The sequence below is a fragment of the Hoplias malabaricus genome, chromosome 2 (assembly GCF_029633855.1).
Source record: "Hoplias malabaricus isolate fHopMal1 chromosome 2, fHopMal1.hap1, whole genome shotgun sequence".
NCBI classification, from domain to species: domain Eukaryota; kingdom Metazoa; phylum Chordata; class Actinopteri; order Characiformes; family Erythrinidae; genus Hoplias; species Hoplias malabaricus.
This window is the reverse complement of record NC_089801.1, coordinates 54418007-54436500: the sequence shown is the minus strand read 5'-3', so window position 1 is coordinate 54436500 and position 18494 is coordinate 54418007. Positions and strand designations below refer to the sequence as shown.

The 18494-nt window shown below is 40.9% G+C and overlaps 1 protein-coding gene across 3 annotated transcripts in view; it reads left to right on the top strand.

The window, feature by feature from the left end:
• LOC136686734 (fibroblast growth factor 14-like) overlaps positions 1–18494 on the top strand; it is a 116879-nt gene that overhangs the window by 48427 nt on the left and 49958 nt on the right. Inside the window, exon 1 of one of the 3 annotated variants that reach the window (XM_066660682.1) lies at positions 9336–9550. The exons of the other annotated variants lie outside the window; for them this stretch is intronic. Within the exon in view, the coding sequence (XP_066516779.1) occupies positions 9358–9550 (193 nt within the window). The 5' untranslated portion in view covers positions 9336–9357. Of the gene's footprint in view, positions 1–9335; positions 9551–18494 lie in introns of those variants that run through there. 3 annotated transcript variants of the gene reach the window in all.

Sequence of the window (18494 nt, the reverse complement as noted above, 5' to 3'; positions counted from 1 at the left end):
AATTAATATGTATTTTAATGAATTAATTAGTATTTTATGACACAGCCTTTATTAAAGGAAGGGTCCTCTTTGGATTTGCACCAAACTTTGTCAAGATATTGTATGTTTACAGCTCTGAAAGTGATGAGATGGCATTATTATGTGTGTGTTGTGACAGATCCGTTGTGGTTGTGTCCCTCCACCCACAGTGACAGTTTAACACTGTGTACCACAGCTCCACACTGTGGACAAGCTGCAGTGTTCTTTTTTCCTCGCTGAGCCGCTGCTTGGTTAATGTTTACTGTATATGTGCTTATACACCTCATATCCACACACTGCGTAGTAATCTGCTGAGTTCCTGATTCAGTGCAGTGGACCCTCTTACACACCATGGGCCAGATGGTTTTAGACATTGCTTTTGTTATTAAGGGAATAAATAAGGAGTTTGGGTCACTTTTTAGTTTAACAGTTAGTTAAGCATTAATAAGGAATTAAACATTACTTATTTAATAGTAACAGTAATCAGTTGCAAGCACTTATACATGTGTGTGTATAATGTGTATAATGTGTCTTGAAGCATTGAAAATATTGTTATTGAAACAGTTTACATTGCGATATACAGCACCAGTCAAAAGTTTGGGAGGGTTTCCTTTGTTTTAGGCCATTTCCCACATATTGTGGATGTCCAGTACCAGTCAAAATTTCGACATCTTCTCATTCAGTGTATTTTTCTTTGTTTTTTATTATTTTCTGCATTGGAAATGAATATGGAAAACTATGAAGGAACACATATGAAATTATGTAGTAAACAAAAAAGTGTTAAACAAACCAGAATAGGTTTTATACTTTAGACTCTTCAAAGTAGCCACCGTTTGCTTTGGTGACAGCTTTGCACACTCTCTACGTTCTCTCAGTCAGCTTCATGAGGTCGTCACTTGGAACGGTTTTCAGTGAACAGCTGTGGCCTCATTAAGAGTTCATTTGTAGAACCAGTCGCCTTCTTAATGTGTCTGAGAACATAACTTGGGTTGTGCAGAGGTAGGGGCTGGTACACCGTTCTATACAGTGACTAGCCCTATTCCACCAATCACTAATGAGAAGTCCAGCCGTACTGCAAGGAGATCTCAAATGTCTTTATATGGCACGCTGACCCTAGTATATAAACAGGTTAAAAATACTGTAATCCAGACTGATCTAATATGAGTTATTGCTCATAAACGAAACTCATTTTCAATGCGTGTACATGGTACGATTATATTCGAGTGTCCTGTTGAAAAAACACAAAACATTTACAATGACCAGGTTTGTATGCAACTGCATTTTTGTATTTTTGCTATGAACTCTAGCTTTAAAACACATTTCCTAAGTGTAGCTCAGGTGAATTAATTCATAAATACTTTATTAATGTAGAATGTTTTTTTTCTGTAATTACCAAGGAGCATGGGGCAAATCTGGAGTTGCTGAACATGAGCCTAAGGTCATGCTACTTAAGGCCAAGTGCTGGCCAGAAGGGTATAAATCCTCATCAACATTGCGATGTTGAGCAGTGAAGCTGTGTTGGGGACAGATGGAGTCTCTCTGGGATGTGCTGGTATGGCATTAATAATCCAAAACTAATCAGCTGACCTTTTGTGGCTGCACACAGTCAGTTCCTCACAGCAGTGTGGTGCCTGACTGATTTAAATGCACCAACAGCACACCGGATTTCATTAAAAACAACAACAAATAAAGCATAACTATGAAATATGTTCCAATACTGATGGAATGATCTTATTAAAATGTCTTACTTATATTTATAATTATATCACTGTCATTATTGTTATATATCCTTTATCCTTTTTTAATTTATTATTTATTCTTGTTTTTTTCTCTTTGGATCACTTGTCTGTCATTTATTATTTATTTCTCTCTGTGGAAACCTGCTTTAAACATATATAACTCCAGCTCGTGTTATATACACCCTGCCATTTTCACACCTGATATAGGACGCCCTGTAAGGTTTCATATTCATGTTCTATACCCCATTATAAAATCTCAGTTCTGTTCCATGTGCCCAGGCCAGTGTTTACAGGCCGTTGAGGCAGAAAGCAGAGCATTTTGAGCTCCATGTTTCCCTCTGGTGGATGTTCAGAATTACAACATCTGGATAACCATCCGGTTAAGATCCGAGATGAGGAAAGGTGGGCCACTCGGGTTAGTGCTGAGTGTGTATAAGCTGTCGGGCTCCAGTCACTCGTCACATAACACAACGATGATTCATTGACAGGTCACTTCATAGTTTGTCATATGCTGCAGAGCAGGTGTGAAAGTGGAGTTCCACCAAACATTAAAAATGTCCTTTCTAAGGAAATCCAGAATATTTTCGTATGAAATGTGGAGAAATGTCCAGAGTCAGAATCAGTCAGAGTGTTAGTGATAGTAACCAGACGTCTAGAGTGATTGTTTTAGAACGGTATTTAGATTGTTGTTGTGGGCAGAGGGTACGCTGGTGCAGTTTCACCCCTTAGCACTACCCCTCCGGTAGCAGGGTGTCTTAATTCTTGTTGGGAAAGAGGGGTAGTGTCGAGGTGGAGGGCTATATACCCCTTGAAACTGATATTTTTCAGGGTCACACTTCAAACAAAGGGTTGTGAATTGTGATGGAGGCGCAAGAGACCAAATAGAGCCACCAATTTTGTTAGTTTCCTTCATCACAAACGTGACACATCCATAACAGTATGCTATTGTCCCTGTTCCTCCTTAAAGAGGGAAGCAATTACATTCTAGCACCTGCGGCTACTGCAAAATTTAAGGTGGAACTGGGAATTTTGAATAATAAATAAAAAAAAATTCACAGAATTCAGCTTTAGATCACGTTTTGAATGCATTAAGTTTAAATACATTAATGTTCTCTTTTTTAAGTTCTGATGACATATCAGGCTCTGAAGGGCTGTGTATCTCAGTTCCAAAGGGCAAAATAACACTTAAAAACAAGGGGCAGTGGTAAAATTAAGAAATGGGATTTACCCATAGTGTCCCGGCCACACAGCTGCAGGGCCTCGCGGTCATAGGTTCGATCCTCATTTTGATTCACTGTTTGTATGGAGTTTGGTGTGTTGACAGATTGCAGAATGTTATAGAGCAACAGAATGTCATTGTTAGGTTTGCAGGACATGGCTGAGTGGACGCCATGACGTCCGGTTACCTTCACCTCCATTAAAAGGGAATTCCTATGGTGGATGTTTTCCACTGTGAACCTGCTCGTGTGGAAACTTTCTGGAGGACTTTGTGTCTTTCTCAAAGGTGGAATTATGATGGGAATTTTGGAATTGCCTGGAGTTCCACTTTAAGTCTTCTCCTCGGCTCAGTCACTAACGCTTCAAAGCGCCAGGGCTTGCTCTTCAGTGGAAACCCGGGTCTGTGGAGAGTGTCTCACAGCCTGGGGACTGATGACGTTAAGGAACAGTTTTGGGCTCTTGTTGCTGTCCACGTGACCGCGCTGTCCTTAAGGCCCTGGGTTCTCCAGTGTTCATCCAGAGGCTGTCAAAAGTGACTTGGGTCCATATTCAGAGAGGAATGTGCATCATGCATCTTAAATGTGAATGTAAATAATACACATCCAGCCCCTCCTCCTCTCTCTCTCTCTCTCTCCACCTCCCTCCCTCCCCTCCCCCTCAGTCCCCCTCCACCCCTCTCACACCCATCTTGCTCGCTCTCTCTCTCTCTCTCTCCTTCTCTTTTCTCTCTCCCCCCTCTTTCTGTCTCTTTCTCTCTGCCTCTCCCACCCCCTCTCTCTCCCCCTCCCTCTCTCGCTCTCCCTTTCCCTCTCCCTCACTCTCTCATTCACCCATTCTTTCTTTTCTGTTTTACCGTTCTCTTGCATTTCTTCCTTTCTTTCTTTCTTTCTTTCTTTCTTTCTTTTTTTTTTTGCACAGCTCTCCCCCCCCCTATCTCTCTCTTATGCTCATATACACATCATCACTAAACTCATTAACCAGAATCAACTGAAAATTATTTTATTAATAAATTAAACAAGTTAAATTGGCCAATCAGGACATCAGTCCCCATGGCTTTAAAATGTCTATTTAGGAGACAAGTACATGGACAAACACACACACACGCTGGTGGATAGTGTGTGTGTGGATCCTATGCAGACAGCAGTGTAATGGTTAGTGTCTGATGACGCAGTTCCAGAGGGGAGCTGCTGTTTGTTGTAAACATGTTTCCATTGCCGGCCCAGACAGTAGATGGCTCTCGTGCGTTTTAATCTTTTTTTTCTTCTTCATTTTCCAATTCTCCACTAAAACCACCTCCTTGGTTCTACATTTATTTCCCATTTTATCAGCATCACTAACCATACAAGAGCACTTACAATTTGCAATTACAGACTATGTGAGGCCCCTTTTCACCCTGTCCTTCAATGATCAGGGCCCACACTGGACCACCACAGAGCAGGTATTACTCAGTGCTGCAGTGACGCTGACGTGGTGATGGTGTGTTAGTGTGTGTTCTGCTGGTATGAGTGGATCAGACACAACAGTGCTGCTGGAGTGTCCACTCAATGTCCACTCTGTTAGACACTCCTACCTCATTGGTCCACCTTGTGGATGTTTTGGTTGGTGGACTATTCTCAGTCCAGCATTGACATTGAGGGCTTTAAAAAAAATCCAGCAGCACTGCTGTTTCTGATCCACTGGTATCAGCACAACACACACTAACACACCACCACCACTTCAGTGTCACTGCAGAGCTGTTATGGTTCTGTGGGGGCTAGTAGTGCATGCAGAGGAACAAGTGGACTACAGTGTGTAATTGTAGAACTACGAACTGCTCCTGTATGGTCAGTGGAGCTGATAAAATGAACAATGAGTACAGAAACAACGAGGTGGTTTTAATGTTATGGGTGATCAGTCTACACATTATACCTAATTATTATTATTTTTTTTTACAACAACACAGTACCATTTATGCCCCACAGGGGGAGTCACTGAGGGTTCTGCAGACTGGAAAAGGACAAGAATGGGTGGTCTCCCATGCTCTTAACTCTAGGTAATGAGTCTTTTGCATCTGCTGTTGTGTTTTGTCATGAAATATTCGACTTGAATCGTGCAATCGGGGATATAGGGGTTCGTGTAGCTGTCCATGGTGCTGATGTGTGTGGCTTGCTTCCTTACCTTGCCTTTCTGCCCTAATCTGACATTCAGAGAAGTCTGTGAATGTTTACATGGATTCACTCATTCATCTTCTGTGACCACTTCATCCTTTTCAGGGTCATGATGAGTCCAGAGCCTGTCCCAAGTCACTGGGTGTGTGCCAGCCCATCACAGGATGTGTGTATACTTACATTTTATGTTATATTCACACTTATTCTATGTTTTAGATGCTCTCGTTTGTTTTATGTTGCAGAGGTAGACAAATAAAGAGTTTGAAGTCTTGCCCAGGGAGAGTGTTTTCCACTGTGCTTCACCAGCAGTTGGCATCCCGTTGAGTATTGTGAAGGCTGATCAGCTGTTTATTGTAGAAGAACACATTCAGGACCAAGGACAGTTCCCAACAATTGTGTATTTGAAGTGTAAAAAGCTTCCACATAATCTGAAGCCTCTTTACTAATTCTAACATTAATATGAACCCTATAAGCCTTGGAGGCCTTCTTTGCAGGTCTAGAGTAGAAGGTCTAGGGCAGGTATTTCTCTTATTTCAGGACCAAAGACAGCCCCCAAGTTTCTCCAGTGGTCCTCTCGGTCTGAGACCTGTTGAAGAACTGAGTGGGGGGTTTTTCCTTTAGTTTGTTGATACTACTGGACCTTTATTTTTACCCTCTGCACATCGTGCTTTCCATTTCCCTTTTTATTTGTTCCTAAGAGACAAGACGCAACCACGGCTGCGGAGCCAAAGGAGCCTTTAATTCTCTGCGGGTTCCAGGACGGAAGGTTTTTGGAGCGTAAACGGAAAATCCCACAGAGTCACCTGAGGCAAAGTTAGTTACAGCCATGTATTACCTTGGCACACACACACACACCCGAGCCCCTCCCTCTCTCTCTATCTAAACATTTTAAAAGGTAGTGTGCAGAAACATTTAGGTTCATCGGGTTATGATGTAAATTTGCTTGGGGGTCTTACCCTACATTATCCAGTTAGTATTTACACCTATTCAGAAGCAGATGTTTTAACAGGACTCAATGGAGTAGGTCAGTAGCATTAAAATATACAGTACCAGTCAAATGTTTGGACATATCTTTTCATTAATCATTGGTGGAATAGGACTAGTCACTGTATATAACTGTGTACCAGCCCCTACTTCTGCACAACCCAAGTTATGTTCTCAGACACATTAAGATGGCGAGTGGTTCTACAAATGAACTCTCAATGAGGCCACAGCTGTTCACTGAAAACCGTTCCAGGTGACGACCTCATGAAGCTGACTGAGACAACGCAGAGAGTGCGCAAAGCTGTCACCAAAGCAAACTGTGGCTACTTTGAAGAATCTAAATTATAAAACCTATTCTGGTTTAACACTTTTTTGTTTACTACAAAATTCCATATATGTTCCTTCATAGTTTTCCATATTCATTTCCAATGCAGAAAATAATTTAAAAAAAACAAAGAAAAATACACTGAATGAGAAGATGTCCAAACTTTTGGCTTGTTCTGTACATCCACAATATGTGGGAAATGGCCCAAAACAAAGGAAACCCTCCCTGAGTGGGTGTGTCCAAACTTTCGACTGCTGCTGTATATAGAATTGCAGTGGAATCTAGTACACTTATATTGAGATACTGAAAACCACAGCAGTGACGTCAAGGGGAATGACCTGCTGTGACACAATGTGTTTTGTCCAGTTGTTTCCTTCCATATATTCTCAGAAAAAAAATCACTATCCCTGTGGTATATTCAGAAGACACCACTCAACAAAAATAAATAAATAAATAAATAAATAAAATAAAAATAAAATAATTCATAGGAAATTTTAATAGGCCTGACACATACAAACAATTTTGGTTATTGATTTATTGCCCTATAAATGCCAGTAAACACACGGTGTAACTGAGGTCAGCAGAACATCACTGAGGAAATGTCCTTATGTTGTACCATCAGTTGATTACTCACTGTAAAAAAATCCATAAAATTTAAGGCCAGAATTTCACTGTAAAATATACAGTCACATTTTTCAGTCAGATTTAAACTCTAAAATACCCATATTATTTACATAAAAATAAAAAAAAATAACAAAGAAACATTGTTTTGCAATAAAATTAATATGTAAATTGTGTGTGTGTGTGACAAATGAGAGAATGGAGACCGAGATATAGCCAGACCGCAATCTATATTCATGCCTTAAAAGGAGATTTTGCTGAAAGGACTAAAGAAATGTGGTATCTGGGTGCCAGCTCTATCACTCAGAACACAGACTGATGGTGAACTTTCCTGACCAATGCACATCTGGTCATAACATGCACAGAAACACAAACACACAAAACAATCCCCCCAATGCAACCCAAAATCAAAAAGTCTCAAAGACAGAAAAAAACAAAGAAACTCACAGAAAATATGGAGAAGCAAGGCATGCTGGGAGCTCCCTGATGAGTCTCAGCTCCTCCCATTACTTGGACACTTGTACCACCCATAGTAGCTTGTGCGTTTAATAGTGAAATAATGTATTTTTTATAGTAAAGAGATGTAAAAATTTGTATTTTGGCTGATATAAGTATTTACGGTATTTCACTGTTACAGAAACCTTTATTGAGGTTACAGTGATTTACTGTCATGGTTTTACAGTTTTTCACTGTAAAATTCACAGATATTTTTTACAGTACATAGTTATTGTGGCAGGTCTAGCAATTAAACATATTCACTGGTCCCTGATGGTGGCCCAGCTCTGATCTTTCAGCGGCTGTGGAGCACCCTAATGGTTTAACATTAACCTAGGACTGACCTGTTTCTAATGGGATGTAATGCTGCTGCTAATGACGGGCCCTGAGCCAATCCTAAAGCCTCAGGTCCAACTCTTAATGGCCAAGGCGGTGGTCCTCAGCTTACGGTTGCTGTGGTTTGAGAACAGGTGTAGTTTAAGGGGTGGGCTTTATTTGTGAAGGTGAGGTTTGAGAACATCTGGAGCATGTGGCGGGAGGATCTTTAAGGTGCACAGCTGGACCTTAAGGACGCGGTAGTGAAAGTGAGGGCAGGTTTACTGTGTGCCCGAGTGACAGGGTGAGTGCCCGAACATTCCAGCCATGAATGAATGAATGAATGAATGAATGAATGAATATCACCGTTTACACGAAGTGTCGGTGGCACGCGCTCCATCTCCACGGTGCCACACCCGCGTGAGCGGAGCGAACAACGTGGGAAATAAATAAATACTCTTCGTCGCTCCGTGTGTGTGTGTGTGCGTGTGCGTGTGCGTGTGCGCGCGTGTGTGTGTGGGACGCCTGAGCTCCACTCTCCCGCTTCTTTCTCCCGCGAGTGGGTGGGGGCAGTAAGAGAGTGAGAGAGAGAGAGAGAGAGAGAGAAGGAAATGCCCGTTTCCTCCAGCGCGAGTTGAAAGGCAGATGTGTGGCGCGAGGATGCTGCGGTCACTGCGGTCAGGAAGCGGTTAAACCCAAATGTCACTGGTCCGGGAGCTGACCGTGGACGATGAGGAGGCAGCTTCAGCGCTCGCGTGAGGAGCCGCGGAGTCCCGGGAGCCAGCGAGCCTTCGCCCCGCGCTCGAGGCCACTGAGCGCCGCTTGGAGGCGGTGCACGCGGCGCAGAGCTCCAGCCGAAGCAGCGCTACGGTCCGCACGCGCCGCTCGGACTCTGTCCGCTCTGTGCTGGCTCTAGTGAAGAGTGCGCGGGTCGGGGCACTCCGGAGGTGAGAGTGGTCAGCGCCGTGTGTTTACGCGTTCGTGTTTTTGGTGTCTTGCTGGGACTCAATTCATTCGGACTTTGTCCGCGCGTGCAGAGTACAGAGAGAATTTAAAATATATATATAATAATAATAAATAAATAACCGAGCAAAAGGATCGACGTCGTCTGGAGGTGAGCGTGGTCAGCGCCTTGGTTGACACCATGAATCACTGGATTCGGACTTTCCCCACGCGGGAAGTGTGTGTTTGCTGATGAATTGTCATCAGAAGTAGACGTCGTCTGGAAGTGAGCGCGGTCAGTTAGTCAGCGTGGTGGTCAAGGCTTTGGCTGTTTGCAGGAATCAGAACCAGGGTCCGTCTGAATCCACTTGGGACTTTGTCGCCGGACAGCTCGAGCTCGTTTGGTGATGAATGGGGCACTAGAGGTGGGCTCCGAATTCGCCAAACCCACTAAACCCGCTAAAGCCACTAAGCCCCGCGACAGCAGGCAGAGCCCGACAGAAGAAGCGCGTGTGGTCAGCGGCGTGCTCCGTTTGTCGGCGGTTGTTGAGCGATGGCCGCCGCGATTGCCAGCGGTTTGATCCGCCAGAAGAGACAAGCGCGAGAGCAGCACCTCCACCGCCCCACCACCCACCGGCGTCGGAAAAGCCCCAACAAGAACAAGGGGCTGTGCAACGGGAACCTCGTCGACATCTTCTCCAAAGTGCGGATCTTTGGCCTGAAGAAGAGGAGGCTCCGGAGGCAAGGTGCGGGCTTCAGCCGCCGGTCACTCGGGGGTTGGGTGGGAGGTGCGGGGGGTGATGATGATGAGGATGAGCCGTGCGGTGTGAATACTTCAGTATTGTTAGGGTATTGCTACACGCGCCACACGTAGCCCTTTCCTTCCTCTCCCTCAATTCCAGATTAAAGCTGGTCATTAATTAACTCATTAATTAATGAAACGTGGCGGGAGGGAATACCACACTTAACCAGACACCTTCAGACCTGAGCTGACACAGACCAACCAGGCCTTTCTCTCTCTCTCTCTCTCTCTCTCTCTCTCTCTCTCTCTCTCTTTATTTATTGTTTTATTTTTTAATTGGGATATTATTGTAATATCAGCATCTTCACTAAATACAATCAACAGTCTACAATCTATTATCCAGTGTGTGTGTGTGTGTGAAAGAGAGAGTTGCTTAAAGAGTAAGGGCACCACTCTCAATCACTGATTACATTGGTCTCATAGAAAACCACTAAGAGCTAATGCTATGGTCATCAGGGCCCTACGTGTCCCCAGGTGCAGACCACACCCACATGTGACGTCATCAAACCATCAAAAACCCAAACCCAAATCCAGCTTTAGTAAGAAACAATCAACTAAAACATAAAGCTAGGTTTAAACAATGTATGTAACTTATAACACTCGTTGTGGTTGTTATCTTTACTTATATTCGGACTCTCTTTAGTTCATTTGTGCTAATTGGATTTTAAACTGCTTTTATGATTCGCTTTATTTAAAGTGTAAAGTAGCTCACATGAGTTTTCACACATTTCTTTGTCTGTGGTGTAGATTTGTGAAACTTTTGTTATATGGTGTATGTATTACTTATTTCAGCTGAAATTAAAAACATGAAAGTGCTTTATTAATCAGATGTCTTTGCCAAAGATAGAAACAGTGTAAATGTACCTTCAGAGGTACAAGAGTGGCCTTAAAGTCCAGTTGTGTGTCCTGAACCAACCCCTAACTCACACTCACCCATACACTTAATCCTGACCCTCACCTCAACACAAGGCATCACCCAAACCTTAAGCCAGAGCTTAAAACCGAACCCTAACACACAGGGCTGGGTTTAGTAACAGCCTGTGCACTTCACAGTTTAGTAGCACGTACACTCACACACACACACACACACACACACACACACACACACACACACACACACAAAAGTGACACCAATGTGCCGTTGCAAGTTTTCAAACGTGTGTATTACACATTTTAGGTGTGAGCCTGGTCATTAATAACTAACACTGAGCCAGTCACATTTAGGAAGCAAGTTAAGGAACATAACTGTAACATACACTGTCAGAAAAAAAAAAGGTACACAGCTGTTCACCGACGGCACAGACAGGTACAGAATCGCGCTCAAAATCCAGTTGTTCCGTTAAAGTACAGAACATTCTCTTTTCCACAAGGAGAGGTGAGCATTTGAACCTTTTCAGCACAGAACCGGTTTAAATAGAAATGGAAATGAAAAGCCTGCAGGTGAAACAGGGACCAGGACATCAGTGCCGTTTCAGAATCCACAGTTAAAACAAGCTCCCTTAAAGATACTGAACCACAATGTAATGAAATGTACCAACACAGCGACAGTTTCTGTGAAAGAGGTGCTGTATTTGGATGGGTTTGATTACGTCGGACGCGTCTGTGATTTTGCAACTGGGAACACGACGTTGTTACCTGATGACCGTGTCACTGTCCTCGGGCTGACAGGCCTTTGTGTTTTTCTGTTGTCTTTTCTGAGACCGATAAGTGATCAGTCATTAGAGGAATGCTGTTGCTACACTTTGTGCAATATCACCACATTAGAAATGAAAAATGAAAGGCATGGCTTTTCTGTGGTGTTTATTTTTTTGTTGTTGTTTGAAATTTAATTGTGTACAAAACAAAATCATATATATTTATAGAATAGAGGCAAATATGAGACATTTTATGTGAATATAATAGTCATGTTTACATTTAAAAAACCCAAAGATTAAACCTAGCTGGATCAGTTATCCAAGTAAAAATGAAATATCATGAAAATAAATATTATATATAAAATGTACATAGAGTAAATCATTATGATAATTATAATAATGATTGTTATTACTTCATTTATGTATTAATTTTGCAACTTACATAGGATCAATACTGAAATGGTTTTATAGTTCTTGATTAAACCAGTGTATGCTCCATAGATTGGGTTCCCCACATGTGGGCAGCTTTAAATCGGGTGCTCTACAGAATCTAATACATCCAGGGAACCAAGAGTCAGTTCCATGCTTCTTTCCTAATGTGAAGAAAAGGCACTGGAGAAAATGAGTGATTGCACCTTTAACCTTTTCCATTAAAAAAAATATATAATAATAATAATAATAATAATGACACTACGAACTGGATAAGTGGTTACAGATAATGAATGAATGAATGAATAAATAATTATGACATAAATAAAGCAAAAAATCAAGCTTTTTGTTGTTGTTTTTTTACTGTATGGAATAATGATTAGTTTGGGAAACTAAATTCCCTTGACTGAAATGTAAATACTGGATCCACACCACTGAAATATATATTATAGTCCTTTTACTTACCGAAGCCTGTGATTTCACTGTGTTACCGCAAAACTATAGCTATGTTAATGTAAGCTGTGTGATATTTCTCATTTCACCAAAGATTCAGTTTAACAACTAGAACTAACTGCACTAGCATTATATACAGAGCAGGATTTCAAGTTTCAATAACACCATGTTAAATCTTGCCCACAGATTTTTTTTAATGTCTGCCTGTGGAGCTAATGGTTGTAGTCTTCACAGTAGCACATTCTGTAAATATGGCAGTTTAGGGTGGATTTCAAAAGGAACCTGAGCTTGTTGCTGAATTAAAGGGTCAGTCTGAGAGTGTTGTCATGAGTCATTGTGTTCAGTGGCGCTTCTAGTGGAGAGCAGTGGCCGTTACATCTTTTATTTATTTATTCAGTGTTTTTAGATGTGGAGCCTCCCAAGGAACTGGCTTGGAACACACCCACTCACTCAGTCACTCCCTCACTCACTCACTGATTTGCATCTAAAACCTTTATAGTGTATTTTGTTGTTGAGATTTTTGTTTTTATTTTAGATAGGAAGCACCCACACACTCAGTCACTCACTCAGTCACTCATATATAATCACTCATGTGCAACTGCTCCACAGTAGGGTGCTATTCAGTGCTTCACATCAAATACACTGTGTCCCCTTGTTAAGATTTGAGCAGAACACCTCCACCCCCTGAATCTTTACACTTTAAATAAGGACTATGGGAAATGTAGCTTTGCCATGATATTGTGTTCATTATTGATTCTCAAACGTAGATATAATCACATCTGAAAATGTGTACATTTAATAATACATCTCGCCATATATAATTGTTTCAGTTGGGTGTAGTCGACTTTATTGTTTTTTAAAATGTACATAAGATATAATGCCACACAGGGTGAATTTATTAATATGTGTTGATTTGGTTCTACATGAATGTGTGCTCCTGTTTTGCGCCCCGTGATACCGGGTAGGCACTGGACCCACCGCAACCCTGAACTGGATAAGTGGTTACAGATAATGAACAAATGAATGCAAGAATGAATGAATAATTACATGAAAATCATGGGCAAACAGTGTAAATGCACCTCAGATATTCAGGAATGATCTTAAAATCCACCTGTGTATCTTCACTTTCTCAGCAGAAAAGGGCATGTCTTTTAACAAAGACTAACATTTTAAAATAGAAAATTGTGATCAATGAATGTATTCAACAAATTCAGTAAAACAAAGGAGATTACATTAAATTGGACCATTCCAGTGGTGTAAGGGTACCACCTTAGTGTCGAGGGTGGGCCAGGGCATTTGTACACTGTGTTGATTTCTTCTGTCTGGTTATACGCTGAGCTTCTATTTTGTTGCTGAATTATCTTTTTAAACTGAAAACACCACTGTACAGGTACATTTACCTCTCAAAAGGGGCAAGTTTAATTTTCCGATGAAGTCCGTTGAAAAGTGGACACTGCTTCCGTGTGAATATCATCAACACCATCGCACCATCAGAAAGCAACACAATTAGTGTCATTCATTTCACTTCCTTTCAGCAGGACTTGTGTTGATGTATTGTGTATTGTCTTTAGCTGGGTCCTAGAGTCCATCTACCAGAACATAGCAGATTATAAATCCACAGCAGATGGATGTTTTGGCACTTTGTGGGTGGTTTGGGGTTTTCCTGCCTATATAGAGGAAGGTGTGTGTTTGGGCGTGTCAGGGTGGAATATCACACTGTGAATAACAGACATGGCATGGGTGTTTGTGTGTGTGTGTGTGTGTGTGTGTATCTATGTGTGAAGCTTGGGGGGGAGAAGTAATGACAGAGACAGGCAGTCACACTATAACAGGTGACGGCCATTTTGTTCAAGTGGCCGTATACAAAAGCCCTTTTGTCTACAGCGGCGCTTTTAAAGGCTATTCTCGTTTCACTAGAAAAACACAGAGCAAGCTAATGGCCTGAGACCGTGTATAAAAGGGATAATGTGTGGTAATAAAGAGAGTTATGGCTTATTTAGCTGCTCAGTTCCTGACGACGAGAGGGCTGACACTCTCGGTCGACTGAGTTTTGAGAACTGTTAGAAGGGTGATGGATTCCTGGATTCCTAAACAGGCAACATGCATACGGCTTTGTTTTTGTACACTTCCATGACTCAAACTTTTCAGAAAAACTGAAAAGAAAACCCCAGAAGGATGTTTTATGTTTAGTTGAAAACATTTCTTTGTTGAACTATGGAGTATAAGTTAAAGGGACATTTTTGATTGTATGTAATTGTTTACATAATTAGGTACATTCATATAATAATTAGGGAACATAAAACAAATCGTTATCACATATTTGTACTGTAATGTGCGATAATCATACATCACACTTACATTTATTTAGATTCCAATCAAAACAGAGTACAAAAGAGTGCATGTTATGCATTAAACAGGTCAGAATAAGCATTTAAACAAATATTACAGACCCCTCAGCTCATTAATATTTAGTGTCTCTGCTTTTAGTCTTTATTACAGCTTCTGCTCTGTTTGAGAAACGTGTTCTCGATATCTGTGTTTGTACCAGAGTTCAGGCTTAGAACTTGGCCTCCTTTTTTCTCCCTCAAACACATTTGGTGATGATGAGGTCTGTGTTCTGCGCTGCATTAATAATACTTGCATTCGATTTCCTTTTCCCAGTAACTGATTATTTGGGGTTCTGCATCCTTTCAGACCCATCGTGCTGGAATGTTTTTTTTTTATTGTTTGTTTCATATCTAAAACAGGAATGGAGCTTGAATTTCTCTCAAAGATGAGTGCTTTTGATGGTCTACCCTGTCTTTCATGGTTGTTAGGGATGTCATCTTAATAACTGCTCATAACTGGATGATGGATGGATGGATGAAATTAGGGGAAGTCTTGGTTCATTTATTAGACTTCCATTGGCTTTTCCCTTAATGATGCAGAAATATATTCTGAAAAGGAAAGAAGTCAATAACATGTACTTAATGGCTTTTTAAGTAAGTGACAGTTGGATTCTAACAATACATATCTGACCGCACATCCTGACATTGTATAAATACATGCACGTGTGTGTGTGAGGGAGGCTTCACAGGAAGTCATTCATTTTCTCCTCACTTGAGATTTATCAGGCCAATTTAATTGCAGCCATGACAACCTGTCCACAGCAAGATGGCAGTTATACACATGGAGACACCTCAGCATCGCTCAGACACACACACACACATACATCCACAGACAAACAACTGCTACGAATATTGATTTCTGCTCGCCATCTTTCTCCCTCACACATCACTGTCTCTCAGACACACCCCTCTATTGAAAGAGCTTCAATGTTTTCATTCTGTTTTCCCTCTTTCCTCTTGCTAAAAATCAGCCTAGCAAGGGGTAAAATATAACATGGATATTTTATATGGTTAAACATGTTCAAGTACATTGTGCTTTTGGTCATGTCCTCGCATCTCCATAGTGGCACTGTCTACCAAATTTGACACCAATCTGGCTGATATTTCGTGAGATTCTTGAGATAAAAATGATTGTTGATTATGTAGCTGGGTTTAAGTCACAGAATGAATGCTTATATTACTTTAATGAGATTCTTTGTGCCTTCCGATTAAAGAACAGCCTCCACAGGACAGGGTTAGTCTGAACACAATATTAAACTTTCCCATGAAATAACAAACATTCTGTGTAAAAATGTATGAACAGATTAATTAAAGACCTGCTAAAAATGTAAACACAGATTTACTGCTATTATAGTTGGGATACCTGCAGGTCCTGGATGTAAACATGGGTAGCACTTTAACTTTTTAATAAGCAGGTGATAATTTAGTAATAATTTGGTAACGCATTTATCCAAAATATCTATTTTCTTGATGTTCCTTATTAATATATATTCAATAATATTGCACCCATAATACATTCTGTCATATTGACGTTATTACCTCAAACCCAGAGCAGTGAGTTTATTTTCAGCTCTAACCTTGTGTATTTTCACTGTAATTTCAGTCTGTGATTATAACTGTACATCACTGTAATGTTCCTGACCCTTTAAAGACAGAACCAAAGCAGAAATAAGAGAAGGATTTTCACAGCACAAATCACATCATTTTAACAGAGCCACTGCAAGCCTGGTCAAATTGTGTGAATGATTTTGTTGATTTCCTGAGGGAAAAAAAAAGTAAGAAAATAAAATATGGCCTGTGCAAAAGTTATAGCATGTTTATATTTTACGATGGCTTTTCTTTTCTGTTTAGCTCAGTACATGGAACTTTAGAGTCGTTGCAGTAGAAGACGTACTCCCTTATTTAGTGTGCTCAAACTTAGCCATATGCATCTACATCGAATTCTTGATTTCCACTCAATGTAGTGTCAGATACCACCTTTTCTAGTAGTGTTTCCCCTGACGTTGTAATGTGGACTAGTCTTTAATCACCCGTGCTTGCCTGCTACCCATAAATATCGCAATGTGTCCTTGCTGCCTGAGCTCTGTCTGATACCTGTCCTTCCAGGTCTGTATGAATTATTCACACGGCGAGGCTGAATGCTGCGTCGGTGCCAGACATAAGAGAGAGTGATTAATAGCTTGATTCATGAAGAAATATCTCCTACAATCACCCCCTGCTGTTGAACTGATGTGGTGGTTATCACTGCTATTGCTATGGACGATTAAATACCCACAAAGTTAGACATATATGGGGCTAATGAGGATCTCTGTCTAGCATTAAAGATCACGACCCGCACAGGCCCATATTTATAATGAAAAATATTTTAATTAGGTCTATTAATTTGACCATTGTTTATATATGTTGTTTATATATGTCAGCAGTGGCTGACTACAGTAGAAGACAGTAGATGTAACAATGGTCTTAATGAATTATATATTTGTTGTTGTCTTAAAGCACCATTCATTTTTCATAGTAACTTGTCATATGCTGTGTGTTTAATGTAAACAGCAAAGACATTCCAAAAGCCCTTGCTGAAGTTATAAAACACAAGCAGAATACTGTGCAAAAGTACCATTACTTGCTTATAGGCTTATATAGACTGTTAGACTTTTATTTTAAGAAATAGGTATAAAAAAATAGAATATCAATATTTTAACATGAAATGATACAGAAGTGTCAGCAAAAAAATATAATTCCAGTGTTTCAGTATTAACTCCACTTCACTGAATGATCAGGAACCCTGTATCTACACTCATTGTCCAGTTTATCAGCTCCAATTTCCTCACAGGAAGACTTTGTAATTCTAGAGTTACGGCCTGTAGTCCAACTGTTTCTCACCATTTTGTAGATGTAAAGTCAGAGCTCATCTGTCGCTGTACAGTTTGTGCTGGTCGTCCTCTAGTCCTTCAGCTGGATATTTTTGGTTGGTGGACTATTCTCGGTTGAACAGTGATACTAAAGGGTTTAAAAGAATCTAGCAGTGCTGCTGTGTCTGATCCAGTCATATTACAGCAACACACACTAACACACCACCATATCAGTGTCATTGCAGTGCTGGGAATAATCCACCACATCTCAAATCACACCTGCTCTGTGGTGGTCCTGTAGGGGTCTTGACTATTGAAAAGCCAAATGAAAGGACTAGAGAGAAGGACTGTAGTCTGTAATTGTAGAACTACATTGACATTTGATCAATTGTGGGTCTCATTTTCTCTGTTAATATTGTATTATATTGAATGTGAATTTGCAGTTTTAGAATCTAGAGGTTGTGGGTTCGAGTCCCACTGCGGGTGATTGTCTGTGAGGAGTGTGGTGTGTTCTCCCTGTGTCCGCGTGGGTTTCCTCCCAGTGCTCCGGTTTCCTCCCAGTGCTCCGGTTTCCTCCCACAGTCCAAAAACACGTTGGTGGGTGGACTGGTGACTCAAAAGTGTCAGTAGGTGAGTGTGTGTGTTGCCCTGTGAAGGACTGGCGCCCCCTCTAGTGTGTGTTCCCGACTTGAGCCCAGTGATTCCGGGTAGGCTCCGGACCCACCGCAACCCTGAACAGGATAAGTGGTCACAGGTAATGAATGAGTGAAAAAATTAAGAATCTGTTGCTTTTCCAAGTCTTCTGCAGAGACGTTTCCTTTTGTTATAAAAGTGGATTGTCATATATCTGAACTCCTTAGGAAAAAATACTCTGAACTTAGCAATCTGAATTTTGAATGGAGTATATAAGCGCTGGTATAGCAAGTGGAAAGTTTTACATCTTGAATCTTCTTTCATTATCTTTAGTTTTTATGATATTTATCGTTTTATCTGTTGATACGCCGTGACCCTGAAATGAATAAGCGGTTACAGATAATGAATGAATGAATGTTGATACGTTCTATTAAGGCACTGTTGGCTTAAAATATTTTGCGTTAAATATTGTGTATTAAGCATCCTATATCTTTCATTTCAGT